Here is a 19,723-nt window from a genome sequence, read left to right on the forward strand (position 1 = left end):
ATTCCAGAAGCCAAAGCGTGTGTTCCCTTGTACGCTTCCAACCCAGTGATTATTTTATGAGGCTGCGTTTGTGTGGCAGTAAGCATGGCAGCATTGCAACAGGCCCCTGCTAGCATCGGAGCACGCTGCTGCCAGCGGGGAGCCCAGGCCCCATTCTCTATTCCAGGCACTTGCTTTTTAAAAGCAGAGCTTTCACCGACACCTAGCAGATGGGGAGGGAGCGAATGTGCACGTTTGATGGCTCGGAGGGGATCTGGCACTGCCGTGAACGCTTCCTACTTCTTGGATCTGCTGATCTCTTTATTCCTGCAGCATTGCTGCAGTCAAGACTTTTCCCGTCGGTGTTGCCTGTTCCTAACCCTGGTCGTGCTGTCCCTGGTTAGGGAGGCAGCTCGTGCGGTGGCTGGAGGTAGAACAGATGCCTCTTTGTGTACGGCTGCCATTCAGAGAACAGGGGCTGCCGTGAATGGGAAATCAAGATTGATTCATGAGCAAGAATAAAATCAAAATTGCTCTGATTAAATCTTCTGCCTTTTTTGCATCGCATCTCGTTCTGCTCTGGCATATGCTGCTTGTTGGGATAAGGAGTTTATGAAGATAAGTGTTAATTCCTCCAATGAAAGGGGCGAAGACTTAAATGTCAGATTAAAATGTATATGTATACTTGGGAGGGGAGGGAAAAAAAAATCTCCCTGCTGTTCTTTGCAGTGAGCCTTTCTTGGAAGAACCAAACTTGGTTTTCTCTTGAAATAGTGGTGCTTGAACACTTGCCATGGAGACTGCTGAGCCTGTCGGTGGAAACCTGTGAGGGCAATCAGTCGAGTTTAACTCCTGGCCCACAGGGGTGCAGATCAGGAGCCCACATCCTCGTCTGATGGAGGTGAGCTGCCTCAGTGGCTCCCCGTGGCTGCAGCAGCCTGAGGTCTCTCCATCCCTGTCCTGCAGGGGCATCACCAGTGGCAGAGATCGGGCGTTTCAGCAGGGCACTGAGATGTTCTCCTGTGGCAGGCTGGTCCCCAGGTGGACAGAGCTCCTCATCACGAGGATCTGAGCAGCTGTAAGGGCCTGCTCTCAGCCCTGGAGGCTGCTCCTGGGTGGGTTGAGGACAGGGGAGAAAGCCCCAGGGCAGGTGACCCTGAGGTGTTTGCTCAGCCCACGTCATGCTGGGGAGAAGAGCCAGTCTGCTGCTCCCAGGAGCCCAAAACACTGCCCAGTGTGTGCAGCTGCTTGGCTGCCTTCACAGGGGGGCTTCCTCAGACGCCTGTTGCCCTCCCCCTTGTTCTCAGACCTCTTGAAACAAGGGGAAAGCTGTACCTGCTTGAGCACCTGCTTTTGTTCCCTGCATGTGTATTTTAATAGCTGCCACTGAGGGAGCTGCAGGCTGTGTGGCTGGAGGGCAAGGATGCTCTGCGTGCCTGGGAGCAGCTCTGGAGCCGAGAGATGAGGTCAGTGCTGGGTGCTTCTGGTGCTCACCCTCTACTTTGGAACACCATCATGCCAGAAAGGATGCCTTCAAGCTGCTTCGGCTGGGAGGAAGGATATCTACTTCTGAACAGGAAAAACAGGATGAAAAGCACGACCTGCAGAGTTATTTCTCTCCAGCCTGATGCCTCGGGCGCTCGGCGAGGCTCGCTCCGAGCATGGAGCTCCCTGCAGCAGCAGGAGCAGAGCTGTGCTGGAGCCGGGTCTGGGACGCTGCTGGGAGGGGGCGCTTCTGGCTCCTGAGGGCTCCCTGGCCCGCGTTCCTCTTCATTGATGTCAGCAATCAGGGATGTGCATTTGTTTTTTGTACCTTGGCAGCTCGGTGAAGGGTTACATCAGGGATGAAGCTGGCCTGCGCCGTGCCTTAGCGGGGAGCGTGTCTTCCCAAAAACAGCCTGGCAGATGACACGCTGCAGTGACCTACTTTCAGGGGAAGCGCAGGAGTTGTAGGAGCTGTGTCCGGAGGCCTGCTCGCAGCTCTGGAACGGGAAGGGCAGGGAGCTGCTCAAACGTGCTGCCACTAACGCTTAGCAGCCCTCAGGGACCCGGCGGATGAGAGATTTGCCCAGGAATCCCTTGCAATTTTCCAGATTCTTTCTTTATGAATGTTTTGGATGCGTACACCAGAGAAATCTTGCTGCATCCAGTCACTGCCACGGGCTGCAGGTCCCAAACCGAAACGAAATCCAAGGGAGGCCTGGTTCATAGCAGTGCAAAGCTGTGATGCAAAATCCAGGACCAGATGCCCAAAGCAGCACCCCCTGCGTGCACCCCCTTGCTAGGGGCAGCGCTGCTGCACAGCCACGCTTCTTGCATGGCCATCCCAGGGGGCATGGGGGGGCTCAGCAGGGACAGCCCCGTGTCCTGGCGGAGTGGAGTGAAGCAGATTTGTGCCTGCTGCTGAAACCCTCGGACCATAACCCAAACCTGCAGATGGACGGCCTGAGTTTGGTGCCAGGAAGAATGCTTTTCTCTGGCGAAGGAGAAGGGAAAGAGCTGCGGGGCTGCTTGTTTGCTTGGGAAGGTGGTCAGTACGGGAACAGAAGGGTTTTGTTGGAGTCCTGGAGACGTGGAGATGGAGTCCTGGAGAGGTTCTCGGCGCTCGCTTCTATGGAGAAGATGACTATAAAAAAAAAAAAAGCTGCTTCTGTTAGAAAATAGATTTTTCTCGTTATCCATCTGCCATCTGAATTTCTTCATCATATTTCCCATCTCCGTGCAAAGAGCGTGCTGTTCTGCTCCACATCTTGCTGCTGCTGCTGGGCCCGCCTGTGGCTGGGGAGCCTGTGGCTGAGGAGAGCCAGAGCTGTGGGCACACACATTCCTTCCTCGTTAGGAATCCAGTCATTCTGGTGTCATTAATGAGCGGATAATTACTTACCTAGGACTTTTCCTTCTCGGATAGCACCGCTTGGCTCTGTCCGTGCCTCCTGGTCTGGGGTTGCAGCCTGGTGTGCGTGTGGCAGAGCTGCTGTGCCCCCTGCTCAGAGGCTTGAGTCCTCCTATTGCTTCTCTGCTCCCTCATCTTTGCAAACAGTTTTGTTTCGAATGGAGTTTTATTCCTGCAGTCGGTGGTCATGGAGAGCTCGGCAGGACTAACGTGACTGCTTCCACCAGAAAGGCTGCTGGTGAGCCGGTAGGATCTGGGCAGCATCATGTCTGCAACCTCTCAGCCCCTTGGATCCATCCAAGAGGTGTGACACCGCTGGATTTAGGAGGTCTGGCCCTTCCACCACGGGGTCTTCCTAAACTGCCTGCCTTCCCCCGGAGAGAGCGCTCGGATGCAAGTAACGGCGGTGGATTCTCTTCCAGCCACTGAAAAGTTACCAAAACCTTTGAAATCTAGTCCAGTGAGGTTTATTAAAACCTCATCTCCCCGGTAATTAAATGAAGTGCTGGTGCTCCCTGCTGGTGCAGGCGTTGTGGGGTCTGTGGTTCCTGAGGGCTGCGTTCAGCCCCTGGGTTGTCTGTGGTGGCTCCTGCTCCTGCCCCACACCTTGGGGCATGGAAAAAGGATTAAAAACCTTAAAATCTTATGGAACCCTCCTCCCTAACCTTTTTTTGTTTTTGTTTTTACAGAAGCCAGGTTGCACAAAAGCACTTTAAAAACAAACAAACCCAAGCAGCTCTCCTTCACCAACACCTGGCACAGCGCTTGGCTCGCTTTGGGGAGAATTTCTGGCAGCGTTGAGATTTGGGGGGAGGATCATGGAAGGGCTTAAGGAGGTGAGCCTTAAAGAGCATCTTCCAGTTCGGGTGGCTTTTGGGAGCCTCTGCAGGATGGGGGCTCCAAGCTACTCCATCCACGGCCAGCTGGCCCCAGTGGGCAATGTGCTTTTTAGCGACACAGCCCTCACTCCCACCTGGGAGAAGCCACCTCGGGAAGAATTCTTGCCCGGGTCTGTGCTTGGATGCCACAAAGCCGATTCTTTCCGTTCTGTTTTCAGATGGTGCATCCAAACAAAGCCCAAGGGCTGGATCAAAAGGGATGTTTGAGAAATCCCCGTGCGCGAGCAGCGACAGCCAAGGAACGCAGGGCTGCTGAGGCGCGTTAGCTGCGTGGGGCTGGGGTGAGGTTGTGTGGGCAACCTCAGTGCTGGTGCTGCTTCCTCGGGGGCCTGAGCATGCCGCTTGGTTATTCCCTTCATGTAACTTTTGTTGTGAAATTGGTCTTCCTTCGGTGGGAGCTCTTAGCCCTGGAGGAGCTATGGGGGAAGCAGATTTGCTGCTTTACGCCCAAGTCATGTGCGGGGAGGTCGTGCTCGGGGGGATGAGGTTGGAGGTGTCTGTGCTTCTCCTTGGGAAAGGCTGCTGGCCTTTGGTGGTGCTCCTGGTGGTGGCAGGAGATGTACGTGGAGGGCAGAGTAGCTTCTGCTGCTTTTGGCTCTGCTCAGTGCTACCATTTTGCACATGAGCATCAGGTTTGGAGCGTGCTCATGCATCGCTTAGGTGCTCGCTGCCTCTCTTCTGCCACCTCGTTTTCAAGCAGCGTGCCTGCTAAGGGAGCCCAGGCTGTGTCGGCTGCCCTCTCATAAGGCGACCCTAACTCCAGGCTGCCTTTTTGGGGGCTGTTCTGTGCAGGTCCCTCACCTCAGTGCCGTGCTGGCTGATTCTGGTCTGCTGGCCGCACGTCGTCCAGGCTCTTGGAATCGCTTTGAGTTTGTGGCTCTGTGGCTTGCAGCAGTATGTGCAGTGTGTGTTGGCAGATGACTTAAATACTTCTGAAAGGCTCTGTTTTTCTAGGTCGTTCCTATATGAAGTCGATAAAACTGGCTCTGTTTCTGACCTGCGTGTCACTCCTGTACCCACAGCTCTTCACTCAAGGTGCCTTTTCACTGAAATGCTGCCTTTTGAAAGCAGTTTTTAGAATCTATTTCAGGAGCCCTCTGCGCCCCGTGACTTCTTTTCCTGTAGCTCCACGCTGTGCTGCATTTCTTGAAAAGCCCAGGCTATGGTTACACCTCCGAGTCTTCCCGAAGAGCACCGAGATGATGGAGAGCGCAGCTGCGGCTGCTGCAGGAGCTCAGCGCGCACCCAGCCCCGCGCAGAGCCCAGGACCCATCCTGCTCTCTGGCCGTGCTCACCATGCTCTGTGCCACCTGGCTGGGGCTCTGCTGCTGGCAGAGGCTCCAGATGTGAGACAGATGCAAGACAGAGGTTGCCCTTGGCTCGTGGTCCTCGTAAAAGGCGAGAGCAAACACCCGTCAGCGGGAGAGCGCGCAGATATGTTCGGGGATGGTCCATGTTTCGCTTTGCACGAGGGTGTTTGGACAAAGATTTTTAAAACGCTGGGAGGAACGAGGACATCTGAAAGCTAGAGGGAGTTGCAGGATTTAATGCAGAGCCCAGAGGCAGCAGAGCAGCACTGGGGAGAGCAGAAAAGCAAATGGGTAGGGGAAAACGAAGTGCTGGGGCTGGCTGCTCGGAGCTGGGCTCACAGCAGGCTGGAGGAGGCCAGCGTGAAGGCACATCCCCATCTCCTGGCTGTGCTCATGCAGCGAGCTGGGAAGGTGATCTGCAGTGGGGTTAGGGCAGTCATAGGTCAGGCAATGGGAAACATCAAGGCAGGGGTGGGAAGAGGTTTCAGAGGGGTGTTGCAGAGCTTTAATCTGCTTATTACATCTTTTTAGTCATTTATTTATTTATTTCACCGTAATTTCACTGGATGGTACAACAAACGTCCCACAGCAACAACTTCTGTATGCTCCACACCAGCTTCGTTATCTTGGTAAAACTGCTGCCCCATTAATTTACCCAACACTTTGTGCAGGTGTCGGGCACACTGCGTGAGCAATGCGTGAGTATTCCGGTCAAGTCAATTAGTGCAATTAATTTGGGAAAAAGACACGACGTACAGCGTACAGCTCGGGCTGCTTTGTGGTGCCAGGGGCGTGGGGAAGGGGAAGTGAAGGGGAGCAGGGGATCGGCTGGGATTTGGACGTGGGCTGTGTGCTCCCTCCCGTCCCTCCTCGCCGGTGGAGCCGCAGAGCTCGGTTGGGTTTGGGGCTCTTTTGGGCAGGAATTTGGAAGCTTAATGCGGCGCATTGTGCTGGGAGGCTTGCAGGCAAGCTCTCCATGGCAACTCGCCCTATACACAAAGCACCATATGGCTTTTTAGGAGGGGGAGGGAGCGAATCGAGCAGGGAAGTCAACCTGTGCTGCTTGTTTTGTTCGGCTTTGCTCTCCAAGCGGAGCAGGGGGAGATGGAAACGTGGGGCGCTGCCCCCTGGGCATGGCTTCTGCTCCGCCAAGGCGCCGTCGGGGACCTCTCAAAGGGCCTCTCCGTGCTCTCAGCGATGGAGCTCGCTGTGAAAATGAGCCCTGTGTGCGCACAGACCCCTCTGCAGGCTGCTCGCTCTGCAGACAGATGGAGCAACCAGCCTCCTGCTCGCCCTGCACCGAGAAACACCCGAAGGGCTCCAGCAGCGCTCACTTTGGGCAGGAGCTGCGATGGGGACGGCTGCGGGTGGGGAGCTGCTTGTGCCACGGCTGCCCACGCTTTATGCCTCTGCTTCCAGGGGGAACTGGAAGCCTTCTCTTGACTGTAAATCCTCCCTTTTCAAGCTCCTTAGGAAGGAAGGAGCCGAATAAATACCTTTATCTGTGTCTGTAGAAAATCAGGTTTTCACGTGTCTAGTTTGAGGGGGAGGAGGAAAAATTGGTAGTGGGGTAAGCAGAAAGGAGCAGCCTGTGCCTGGCTCTGCCCGCTGCAGGGCACGCGGTGGTTCTGGGGGTGCTGCAGGGTGCTGGTGAGGTGGGCTGTCCTCCAGCAGCGCCGTTGTGCTGTCCCAGGAGCGGGCAGAGGCTCCTCTGGGTGAGTCCTGCTCCTGGGGCTTCGCACCCTGAGGGTCCCTGTCCCCATCCCTGGGGGAGCTGTTGGCAGGGAGCCTCTCACATCTGAGCAGAGGCAGGGGTAATTAGTGGGAACAGTTGATTGCAGGCTGCAGGGTGCTCTGTCCAACCTGAGGTTGCCTCCTCCCTGCCCCGGGGTGGGAGCACAGCCCCCTGGTGGCACCGCTCGCCCCGGGGCTGTCAGCAGGGAAAGCAGTGGGGACAGCGAGGTCGTGCCCCACAAACCAGAGCACACAGAATCGTAGAATCACAGAATATCCCGAGTTGGAAGGGACCTCATAAGGACCATCGAGTCCAACTCCTGCTCCAACTCCAGCACCTTTCTTCTGCTGCGGCCACCACCCCGCGGTGCGCTTGCTGTAGAGCGAGTCGGCATACCCTGGCTTCTGGAAAACTAATTTGGCTTGTTCCTCATTTTGCTTTGCAGTCCAGCCCCAAAAGCCCCATTCCCAGGCTTGGGGGCTTGCATCAGGCCCCGTGCTGGCTTCTGACAGCCCCGAACTGCTGGTGGCCATCAGGCCCAACCACAGATAGAAGGCTGTGTGCGCGCTCCTGTCCGTGTGGCCACGCTGCCTGGCCAAGGCACAGCTCGTAGCCACCTCCCAGCCTGCAAGGGGTCTGGCCACGCCACCAGCCCGCTGGGAAGCCACCAGCCCGAAGGATTCAGAAGTCTCCTCCTGTCTTCTGCCTCCAGCAGCGATGCACAAAGCCTGTGTGATCGCGGAGCCTCCCCGGGAGTGCCGGCATTACGGCGCCCCTTGCCTGGCCAAGTCAATTGACATCAGACGAAGCCGGTGCCTCAGCGCTCGCAGCTCCGAGGCGTGTGGTTTGGAGCCCGCTATTTATTTTGGGACTGCAGCCTCTGAGCTCGATTTGGTGTTTCCAGGCTGTGATCTAGGTCGCCTGCTGGATCAGGCATTAGCTGTTGCTTGAGGGAGCACGGGGAATTTGTGCGCGCTCTCTCCGGCGAAGGGCTCGGAGAAACGCCGACCCGCTCAGTTGCAGATGTGTTTGGGGGTGGGAGGAATGCGTTTTTTAAGAAATCTCCTTGAAAACCTCCTATTTTCCTGTCCTCCTGTGAGGATGGCTCCTGATGCGGCTGGTCACGGGAGGAGCAGGAGATGACAACAGCTTCGGTGCCGCCTGCCTTCTCTGCTGTTCCCATGGTAGTTGGCTGTCACACACAGAACTAATGTATTCCCTGCCCACAGCAGGATTAGAGCCTTCTGGGAGAAGAAGAAGAAGGGGATGCAGGAAACAGACATAGGGAAGAAACCAGGAAAAGAAACGGAGACCATGGCGGGGTGGGGACGAATCCAGGCGTTAGCCCCGTGGGAGCAGCAAAGGGCCTCGTAGGACCTCTGCCAGGAGCAGCCACCCGAATTGCCTTCCCCCCTCCTGGAGGTGGGGTGCCTGGAGGCAGGGCTCCTTCCCGAACACCGAAGGCACCAGTGGGTGCAGAAGGAAATTCTTGTCCTTCTGCTGCCGCGTCTCCCAAAGCTGCCCTTCGTTCGGGGGTGCGGGTTTCCTTTCGGTGATTCTGTTTTTCTTTCCCTCTGCAGACCCCGACAGCCAGCTGTATGATATGGGATATACCCCCGAGGAGGAAGCCCCGGCCTGTCCTGATGAATTTGATGACTTCGTCACGTTTGAGGCAAGTACGAACGCTGCTAACACCCGTGGGCATCAGCTTTGTGCCGCGGGAGGCAGCTCCTGGAGCAGCTCGCTGTGCCGCGGCTCGGGGATTTTAACGCTTGGTCGGGACAAAACCTTTCAGCTGTGGATGACTGGGCCAGGGAATTGGCACCGAGCACTTGGTGCTGTTTAATTTAAAGGCGGTGTCCAAGCTAAAACCTGCTCGTTGCTAGCACTGTCTGAGCTTGCAGAGTGCCAGAGCGCGGTGCCCTGGGTGCGGGGTGTGTGCCTGCTGTGGTTGCGTTTGTGTCCTCGCTGGAGCTGCTGCCCTTGCAGAACGTGAGCCCAGTTTTGGGATGAGCCAGCTGGGAGCCTGCCCCTGAGGCCTAGCGGGCACTTGGTACCATCTGGTCAGCAGAAGACAAATTGTAGGTTTCCTCTTTGTTCTTGGGGTTGATCGAGGATGCTTACGTGCTGTACTTCCTTCCCTTTGCTGACGTTGCGGTCCCCATCCCTCCGTTCCCTCCTGCACTCCTTAGCAGAGGAGCACGCTGCAGGAGGGCCCTGTAGCCCCGGCTAGAAGGGAGGCTGCCGTTCATTGTCTGTGGGGTTGGGGCTTTGCTTTGTGAGCTTCCTCCTTGCTGCTGTGCCCCACAGCCTGGAGCAGGAGGTGCTGCCCGTGCCTTCAGAGCAGGGACCTGCTGGTCCTCGAGTCCCCCGGGGGGACTGAATGGCTTCCTTCTGCTCGTCCTTCTTCAAGCTTTCCTCTGCGGGTTTTGACTCTCATCTCGGTACCCTAGGTTTTATATTTTTGTCGCGGAAACAGTGATTTGAAAAGGGCTCTTTGAGATTTGCATGTAAATGCACGTCCTTGCTTTGTGTAGTCCGTAATATGTTACCCTGGCCTTCGTGATAACGGGGCTGAAACTATTCCTTTGACTTTCCTGACAATATATTGGGCTCTGGGCAACTTCCTTTCCCCCTGTTCATGAGAAGCACGTGTCCATCGCTTGACACGTCTCAGAGCTGTCCCTTTGCCACCCGGTGCCAACAGCACACGTCCCGGCCAGGCGCGGTTTCTGCTGAGCCCTTTGGCTGCCCGGGCTCAGCGCGTCGGGCTGACACCGCCACCCGGAGCGGGTCACTTGTTCCCTTGGCCTGACGAGCTCGTGACCCTGCCTCCCTCCACCAGAAGGCTTTCCAGGGCACGTTGGATCTGAGATTATTTTTCCATAGGCTGAGGTGCTGTCGTTGTCTTCGTCTACGGCTTGTGCGGAGGGCGTAAGATAATTTTGGCGCTCTCTTTTTTTCTGGGGGGTAAGGGATAGTTACAGCTACCCAGCGACAGCGGGATAGAGAAGGGGGGCAGGAAGGCAGGACAGGACGTGGGTTTTCACATTCCTCCCTCTGTACTGCACGAGGTCACAAATGGGTTTTATTCTGTTTGCTTTTTTTTACCCACCGAGCTGAGCGCTGAGCAGTTCAGCGGCTGTGACGCCCCGAGTCGCAGCGCTGGTGCAGGCAAGGGCTTTGGTTTGTGCTCCTCAGACCTACGTCACGGGACGATCGCGCTGCGATTCAGAGCAGAGATGTTTTCGAAGGGCTAATTTGACACAGATGAGCTCCGTCAGTGCTGCAAGCTGCTCTGGGCAGGAATACCAACAAGCCGGGTGCGTGCCCCGCCGCGATGGAGTGCTTCTGCCCCTGGGCCACTGGTTCCTTGCGACGACAAGGTGAACCGAAGGAAAAAGGTGATGAATCCTGAAATCGCCTTTTCAGAAAGATGGCAATGGATTATGCTGCTGAAATCAGGGTAATCTCGAAAAGATCAGAGCTCTGTTGGTGTCTGTGTTTAATATGCTGGGGAAGAATTACCCTTGTTGTCTTGGATACGTGGTTCGAAATACTCTCCAGCCTGCAAGGATTTTGTAGAGATTTCAGCAAATGAGAACATGATCGAGAAATACCGCCCGGCGCTGTGAGTGTAAAAATAAACTGGTGTCTTGGGGCATGTGTTTTTTTGTGCTCGTTTCGCTGAGCTCCCAACGTGCACTTCATTCCCCTTGTCCTGCGGAGCCGTGCCCTGGGCAGCGTGAGCTGTGTCGGGGAGGGTGAGAGGAGCGGTGCAGGGGGCATCCTGCTGGGAGCTGCAGCCGAGGGGTTTTCATCGCTGTGCATCAAAGCCCAGCAGGACCTGCGGCAGGCTGGGCTCGGCTGGGTGCAGCAGGGAGCTGTGGAGATGGTGAGACAGCAAACAGAACAAAGAGCAACGACAGCAAACGGAGCAAGTGGCCGTCCCCAGGACATGTTCCGCCTTGCCTGGATCCACCTGGAAGAGAGGAGGGGGGAAAAAATCCTTCTGAAAGTGAAGGTGTTGCCTTTCCTCTGAACAAACCTCCCCCCACGCATCACCAAAAAGCGTTTCGCATGGGAATGGCCCCGTTTCAGACCTGGCAAGCTGGTGTACAGCGAGCGTGGGGCTTGAAAATGTGCTTCTGCGTGGGACCTCCGGGCACCTAAACCGCCTCTTGGAGGCCACCGCTTCCTTCTCAGCCTCTACACGAAGGTTTTTGGGCCACGGGTGAGCCCCTCTTGCTTCAGCAGGGTGGTGGGGCTAGGGGCACAGCCAGCTTTTGGCCTTCTGTCACGTCAGTGGACCTTCTAAAGGTGACCTGGAGGAGTGGTGCTGTGCCAGGCGCTGAGAGCAGTCGCGGTTCTTGTGTCTGGGGTTTCGGCTCTCGTCCCTCTTAGCCGAGGAGAATCACAAGGGCTCGAGTGCTTGGCTCTTCCAAGTGCCGAGGCCTTGACAGAGAGCTCCTCTCCTAAATGTTTGTTCAAACAAGTGTAAACAAGAGCTTTAAGCAGCCTAAATGAAAATACCTTCCCTTTGTTGATAAGGTTGCTCCTCTCGGTGACTCATCCCCTCTGCTGGTGCTCGAACATCTGCAGAAATCCCCGAGGATCCAGCACTGGTGTCTCTCAGCGAGCGTTTGCCCTGCAGAGGAAGGAGAGCCACTGCTTGCACCTTCGAGTAAGGGCAGAAAAGCCTCTTGCAGGAGACGAGGTCTGAGCTTTGCCGCTTCGCACAGGGATCCAGCCCCGATGTGATCAGCTCGGCTTGGAGAGAGGGCAGGGACAGAGAGAGAGGCGGTAGGCAAAAACTGATGTGGAGGAGAGCGCGGTGTTTTTATGTTGTATTTGGGTGAGGCTTGGACTTTCTGGAGTTAGGGGAAGTCCCCAGCAGGGCCAGCACACGTCGGAGCAGAGCGTAAGCCCTGGGGCAGCGCAGAGGCAGGCAGCGGGAGTGAAGGATTGTGCACAGTGAGCACGGAGCTGCTGGCTCCTGCTGTGCCCTGCCAGCTCCAGTCCCTCTCTTAAATGGTTTCCAGAGAGGATTTCTGGTCGTGTACCTCTGCTGAGACAGCAGTTCGGAGGGGATCAGAAATGCAGGAGCCTGGCTTCCTGCAGCCACGTGGCGTTTTGCTCGGCAAGTGGTGCCTGCAGGGGCTCCCTGCCATCCCTAGCTGTGCTGCCACGCGTGCCGAGGGAACCTCATCCCTTGCTCGCCCAGCTCCGGGGCAGGGACAGCATCCCCTTCATCCCCTTGTGGGGCCACGTGCCTGCTGGCAGCCCCCCGTAGTGCCTCCCTGCCTGACCATGGCTGCAGGCAGCTCTCTGCTCCGGCAGGGAAACGTCACCTAACAATAATCCCAGCGGCTTGGCCACCCTGCAGAGCAGTGCAAAAGGACCTTGGAGTCCGACTGGCACCCAAGCCCTTTTTGTCTTTCCCCCAGGCTGGGCTGGTGCAGCCTCGCTGCTGACTAACGGGGAGGTGGGAGTTATCCTCACCTCCCTTTGCCAGCTGGGCGGCATCAAGCTGTGCTGGTGACTCACTCCCGAGGTACGGGGGCTCCTTTGCAATGCCCTGCGAGGAGGGGAAGGTGAATTTGGAGTTAGCTTTCTTGATGCCTGCTGTGCCCTGTGCCCAGGACAGAGCCCTCTGCCCGACCTGCCCCGTCTCCTGGGGGCAGCTGAGCCCGCCGGAGCAGTGCAGAGCATCAGACGATAACAGAACGATTCTCCCAAAATGAAAGCAAACCACAAAAATTTGGTGTGCTGCCAGAGTTACTGGGCACGGAGATTTGTAACCTTAGGTGGGTCGGAGGAGAGGCAGAGCCGGTGCAAGGCTGTGCTCTGTAAAGGCGGGCCAGGAGTGTGATAAAACAACACAAACACCCATTTCAGCCATGGCAACTCGCGATTTGGGCCAGCCTGATGGCAGGAAGGCCCTCGAGATGTGCAAAACGGGGCAGCCGAAACTGCAGAAGGTGAGGGGTGTAGAGGAGGAGCGGGGCTGTGTGAGGGTTTGTGGGGCTGTGCATGGTGTGCAGGGCTGTGTGAGGCTGTGCAGGGTGTGCAGGGCTGTGTGATGCTGTTCAGGGTGTGCAGGGCTGTTGCCATCTGCTGGGCAGTCGCTGGGGCTCCCCGTGGTAGCAGCGAGGAAGGATGCATCGCAGCCGCCAGAGGGGTGCTGTGCGTTCTCAGGACAGCAGCGCTAAGCAGGCGAGCAGCGGCGCTCACCGGACGCGTGCACCCTGCAAGCCTTATCCCCAGCTTGTCCCCTGGGCTCAGTGTTCAGGAGCAACTCACGGCACAGCTGGAGTGGATCTGGGGAGGAACGCAGTCCCCGGTGGGGTCCTGCGATCCTTTTTGGGGTCCCACGTCTAGTTTTTGGAGGGGGATGCCCCTGGGTATCCCAGCCGCCCTGTCTGCAGTGAAATGAGCTGGCGGTTGCTGCAAACTGTTGCATCTGTTGGAGCTGGAATCTCTTTTCATGTGGAGTAATTGAATTGAATGCTTCTGGAAGGGTGTAAAAATCAGAGGGAGGCAATTTAAATCCACGCTGCGGAATTTCTCCGGCTGCCTGGGGACTGAAGGCTGGCACGACCCGAGCTGTGTGGTGGTGATGGGGGAGCTGTAGCTGAATCACAGCCTGCAAGAGCAGCTCACGGGCACAGCGACCACCGCTCCTCTTGGCTTGTGCCTCGCAGTGGGCACATGGGGGTGGTTTTATCTCCTCCTGGGCCCTATGGACCTTCTGAGCACCCCTTCCTTACTGCAGGCTGCCCTAGGAGCTGTTTCCCTTCCGCCACGGCACTGAGCTGGCTGCTGACCTCAGGCAGCATTTGCAGGAGGTGGCAGCTCAGCTCAGGCTTTCCCTTCTCCTACCACTGCCTTTCCCTGTCTGGTAGGACCGGCCTCTGCAGGCTCCCGTGCATGGGAACCCCAAAAACTCATTGTGTCCGAACAGAAGGTGATCACCAAACCCTCTTCAAGTCACTTGCTGGAATTAGCGTCGCTTTGGCCATAAAGAGCTGCTGCACTCAGAATCTCTGGGGTGGCTGGAACTGCAGGAGTGTGAAACACGATGGTTGCAGCTTTGTCTGCTCGTCCATCCATCCCCTAGGGGAGCCCACGGAGCCTCCCTGCCCCGCAGGGCAGCAGCAAAGGCAGCCCCGGTCGTGCAGAGCTCTCGTGTTCACAGCAAACAAGCGAACAGCTGGTGTTATCTGCAGTGATTAGGCACAGAAAACACAGTGATTGCTAAAACTGCTGGATCAAACTCTAAAATCTGTCTCTGCTGACCACCTTGTAAGAAGCAGCTTGAAAGGAAACTGATGTAGTGTACGGACCTCAGCACTGCTTAGGGTAAGGGATGAGAGGTGGGAAAATTGGGCACGAGTGTCTCTGTAGTTCAGGCATGCTGTGAGAAATATCCTTGGTTGGAAGAGCTCCCAGTCGTAGTGTTTGCCTTGTGCGAGATAAGGTGGAAGGAGTTTGGAAAACAAGGACCTTGAAGCTTTATCTTGAGCCGCGAGCATGGCCGTGGGACCCAGAGAGGCAGGGGCTCGGGGCTCGGGGTGGCCAGGAACGCATCAGGCAGCTCCAGGAGGCAAAGCTGTCTCAGTAAGAGTTCCCAAAGTAAAACTGGCAGCGCTTGGTGCCTCCCGACGAGCCTTGCATTGTGGTACAGAGGTGCTGGAAGGCCCCTGAGGTCCCACAGCGCAAGCAGGGGAGCTGAGGGAGCAAAAGGGCTGTGACCCCGCTCGGTTAAGTGGCAGATCTGGATGGAGCCAGGACAGGAGCTCGGGTTAAACCATAACTGTGCTGCTGCTGTGCTCGGTACCAGAAATCCCTGAGCACAGAGGGTCGCCTGGTTATCGAGCAAGGCGCTTCCTGCTGGTGTTGCCGGAGCAGAAGGTCCTGCTTGGGGCACCGTGCTGCAGGAAGGATGTGTCCCAGAGGGGAGCAAGAATAGCCCGGAGAAAATGTGATTTGTGGAGGTAATGGGAAGAAATGCTCGTTTATGCTGGCTCCCGTGACCGAGGGAGACCAAAGTTCAACGATGGGAAGTTTCTGTAGGGGGAAGGAGCAGGGTTTTTGGTATCTCCTGCACAATGCAAGAGAGGGTGTAGCTGAAGTGGGGAGGGTTAGGCTAGACACCAGGGAGCGACTTTCTGATCAGCAGCAAAGCTCGGATCTTCACTTGGAGCGAGGGGAGAGGTAGGACCTTTGGATGGAGGTTTGGGGGACCTGTCAGATAAACTGTGCTAGAAATGGTGAGCTGTGCTCCTGATCTGGAGCAGGACAGCGAACCAGGATGGGCTGAGCTCCTTGTTCTGTGCGTTCGGAGCTGCATGCGGGTCCCACAGAAGGGTCAGATCCTGCAGGCCTGGTGCCATTGTGCCTCTTGTGGACGTTTGGCTGAAGAAGCTCGTGTTGGTGCTCTCCTCGGTCAGGGTATCGCTGCTGTGACAGAGGGGGCAAGCTCGGGGTGGGTCGTGGGGGGGTTCAGTCCCCAACCCATCAGGGAATGGCATGTGGGCAGCATGCGACTGAGATGTTCCTGTCCCCAAGTGCTGGCTCAGGGAGCAGTCTGAAGGAAGAGGACTTGGAGAGGCAGCTAAAATAAAGAGATGGAGAAATCAGGCCCTGTTGGGATCGCAGGTGCGGGTATACACAGAACAGCCCAAACCTCTGGGTCCAAGGGATGGGGACTTTGTCCCTATGCCCTATGCTTGGGGACAGGGGGGTCCTGGGGACCCAGAGCGCTTCCTTGGGTAGCACCGTGCCGGTGGCTCTGCTGTTTGCTGAAGCAGCAGCTTGGGTGGGGGCAAGGTGGAGCTCGGGGCGGCGTGTTTGTAGCCGGGTATCCCTGCTGAGCCAAGCAACAACCTTTTGGGGTGGCAGTCACCCACCCCACCCACCCTGCATTGCTCTCTGAGTCACTGCGGCGGTGATCACTTATCAGCAGCAAAGCGCTCCTGGTCTCTGGAGTGAACAAGACGGGCATTATTTACTTTTCTATTTGTTGTTATAAGGAAGGAGATGGTTATTTAATGTTTAAATATTCACCAGGAACAGCAGGAAAGATGAGATAAGCCTGGGAAGCCTCTGTAGCAAGAATGGCCCTCCTCGAAATTAACCTTCTTAATTGGAGGAAGGTTTACATAGAAAGAAAGCACGCGCACCTGGAGCGGGGCTGGCCGTCGCGTGGGGCGTGCTTTTATTTTGGTATTCACATAGCTCGGGTGGCTGCAGTCACACGGCAGGGGAGTGTGCATTAGCTCACATATTGTTATCGCGGGGGCTGGAAGGTCAGGAACAAAAGGCACTCTGTTCCGCGACCTGCGCTCTGCTCCGTTGGTGAACCTCGCGCCGAGCCTTTCCGGGACTTCGCTTCCCTCCTCCCGCCCAGCAGGAGCTGGATTCAACGTGGGCAAAGAGGCAATGTGTCCGCAGGTGAGTTTTGTGCACTAGCATGAAATAAGGAGGGAGCTGGGGTCCTGGAGGAGGCAGATCTCTGTCCTGGGGACCGCTCCAAGCCCTGGCATCGCCAGGAAGGGGCAGGCTGTGTCTGCGTAGCTGCAATCCACCCGGGGAGCTGGGCTGGGAAGGACGGCGGCTGCGGGCTTTCCGGGCATGGAGGATGTGCCAGATCTTGTAATTTTTGTGTTTGATTGTTTGTTTGTTTCCTGATGGGTGTTCTCTTGCCCAGCCTGAGAGCTGGCATTGAGTGCAGGAGCCTCAAAAGCTTTTCAAGTGGCCCTGGACCTGCTTTGCTCGGGTCAACCTGATTTTGGGGCTGTGCCAGGCTGGGTGGGTCATTGTCGTTGCCCCAAGCTCAGTGAGGACCCTCTGGCTTCTCTGCAAAGTGGGTATTGCCCAAATAAGCAGGAAGAGGCAAATACCGGGGCTAAGTGGTTGGTGCCTTGCTGCTGGTGATGGTCCCCAGTGTGGGGTTATTTGGTGGGTGACAGGTTCCTGCTGGCCTGTGGCCAGTGCACGGGGCTGAGCTGACACAGGGCGTTTCAGGGTGGACTGCCAGCACAACTTGCCTCCTCTCTCCCCTTTACATCCGTGTAAAGCCAATTTAAACACATCGTGTGACTGGGCAGGTGCCTGTCCCCAGCACCACGAGCTGAGCTGGGCTCACTGTCAGCGGCCAGGCCACTCCTGCAGGGCAGGACACAGCACCGAGCACCTGGGGGCTCTTTTTGGTGGTCTCCTTCCCCTGGCCCCATGTCTGTGGCTCCGGACAGAGCAGTGTTCCCAGCTCGGGGGCCATGGCCACAGGATGGGAGCAGCACAGTGTGTCCTTGGAGGGTGCTGTGTGCCACCCATCCCTCTCCCCCACCTGTCCCTCAGAGCTGGCGTGAATCACAAATACGCTCACTCTTGCTGGGAAAACAGAGTTGTTTTTCCTTTTCCTCTCCCCCCTCGAGCTTCCTAGTCACTGTGGCCAGGGCCAGCGGCGCTGCAGGGTGGCGAGGCTGCTGGCAGGGACCGGCTGCCGCCCCACTCATGGTTTTGCTTGTATTTCGGGTGAAATTGTCCGTCACGGATCAGAGCAGCCAAACAAACGCTCCCTCGAGCCTGGGGTGTGCTGTGCTTTTTCCCAACAGTCGTGCTTGGAAGCACAGAAGCACCCCTGAGCGCGTGCCGCCACTCCGCTCCCCGCCTGCTAAAGCTCCTCACAGGGGCTGCCAGCCCCAGAGCCCTCCTGAGCCCCATCCTCCAGGGAACAAAACGCCCTGCAAAGCTGGCAGGCGCCCTGAAGTCGGCACAGAAGCAGGAAGCTTTGCATGTTCGGCCTCGCTGGCTCGCATGTGGCTTCGGTGGTGGCCTCTGTGGTGTGGCAGAGCCCGTCCCTGTGGCCGGCTGCCGCCCGGTGCTGACTCTGGGGGTGGTGGCCGCATCTCATCACCTCAGGCCTCTCTCGAGCTGCCTTCCCCATGCCATCTTTGTGGGCTACCAGACCGAGCACGTCAGTGGTGACGGGGCTTTATGGTCCCTTAACGTGTCCCTGCCCATCCCGTGCGGGTGACTCTGACAAAATGGCCGCAGACAGGGCTTGGGCCTCGTGTGGGCATTAGGGCACAAACCACAGTCAAGCCGTGGTTTCGGTTCAGGCTGGGGTGGGGCGTCCTGATTTTAAGGTCTGAGGTTGACCTGAAGCATCTCAGGGGGTGTTTTATTTGGTTAAAAATGAAAATAGGCTGTGGCTGGTGGTACTGGGCTCTTCTGAGCATGCAGTGGGGATGTGCAGCCCCCCCATGGATGTGTTTGCCAAGTGGGCATTGCCTGACCTGCTGTGTTGTGATTTTTTATCTGAAAAAAAGCTCTTACTTTCTGCCTGTGAACAGAAAAACAAGCTTGGCTGGAGGAGAGAGATGTGGCAGTGGGAATTAAGGGGTCAGCATACAAATCAGCTGTTCACGAGGCCATAAAAAGAGCTTTGAGATCTGCGGCTGCACCTTTGCCCAGGGCATAGGGTTTTGGTTTTGCTTTGCTTCGCTTTATCAAGCATTCTGTAATATCTTCCCCTAGTCTGCTTGTTTGCCTATCTCCTTCTGGCATCTTTTCTTGAGGTTTAATTATTTAATCTGTGATAAAATGTAAAGCAAAGTTCTCCACGCTCGTGCTCAGGAGGAGAACTTTGTTTAAAGTTTCACCTGTCTCATAACTCATTGACCGCATGGGTTTAACTTTAATAAGGCTCTTGCATTTGAAATTGAAAAAGCATTAAAAGAGAATAATCGAGGTCCAACGTGCTAATGTACTGCCATTACATACCGGCCCTGTTGGAGGGAGGTGCAGAACATTGTGAGTTTGGCAGAAATGGGGACATCTCTTCTGTCGCATGGTTTGTGGTACCCAGCACAGCTGGCCTAGGGACACACACAGACTGGTAAATCTCCCCTCCTTAAAGATTTAATCTTTAAGCATAGAGTAGAGGTGGTGTTTTGTTTGACTTTTTTTAATCTGTAAGAAAAAAGAATATTACTTCTGTTTTCTAAAATATCCTTTGAAAACCCACTATTTCCAGGGAAATGCAGGAGCGAGGTAGCAGTCTGTATTCTCCTAAAATTCCTTTAATAAGACAAAAACAAACTTCAGGCTCGTTTCTTTTGACCTTGTGAGCGGTGATGGCACACAGCAGGGCTGTGAAACAGGCTCAGGTTGTGCCAGGGCCACTCTGGTTGTTCCTCAAGGTGCTCCTGGACCGTGGCCCTCGCTTTGGCCCTGCCTGGCTGCGTGTGATTGAAGCTGCAGCAACTTCTGTCCTGGTCTCTTCTGGTTTCTGTATGCACGCCACGTGGGATGTGGCAGGGCAAAACACATTCTTCTCCTTTGCTAAATACAGGGAATGTTTGCAGATGGTGTTCCAGGTCGTCCTTTAAGGAACAAAATTGCTGCACGTCCACGGTGTGGCTGGAGGAGGATGCGGTCTGTGCTGTTCTGGTGGCTACCTCTGGCTGCCCCCTCATCGGCCAGTCTGCACCATTTTTTCCTGTCGATAAGATTTTTGAAGCAATTTGGTAGATAAATAATTTGATTGAAGGGCATTGGGATGTTGTGATGTGCTGAGCTGTTCGGCTCCCTGTTACGCTTTGTGCTGGGAGGCCAGCGACTGTAACCTCCAGAGGGTGGGTTTTTAATCAGCGTGTGGGTTGGGAGATTTGTTTTGTTTCCATGTTTTCTTGTTTGTTTGTTTTGCGATAGTTGTCTTTGTTTTGTTCTTGAATACACTTGAATGTATGTCTGGATTTAAACCTTTCCAGCAGGAAGGTTTTTGTTCTTTTGTTTGTTTATTTGTTTATTTCTTTAAAAACACAAGAGTTTACTTTGGAGTCTGCAAGCGAAGTTATTTCCAATTTGGCTTTAAATCTGTTTCAAGCAGGCAAAAAGC

At 55.9% G+C, this 19,723-nt stretch overlaps 1 protein-coding gene across 2 annotated transcripts in view; it reads left to right on the top strand.

Moving 5' to 3' along the window:
• The window catches only part of RAB11FIP3 (RAB11 family interacting protein 3), a 64,197-nt gene that overhangs the window by 19,841 nt on the left and 24,633 nt on the right, over positions 1-19,723 (top strand). For both annotated transcript variants that reach the window (XM_084537429.1, XM_084537430.1), the window contains exon 3: positions 8,397-8,488. In XM_084537429.1, the coding sequence (XP_084393555.1) occupies positions 8,397-8,488 (92 nt within the window). The remainder of the gene's footprint in view (positions 1-8,396; positions 8,489-19,723) is intronic.

Source organism: Aythya ferina (assembly GCF_964211825.1).
Source record: "Aythya ferina genome assembly, chromosome: 15".
Classification (NCBI taxonomy): Eukaryota; Metazoa; Chordata; class Aves; order Anseriformes; family Anatidae; genus Aythya; species Aythya ferina.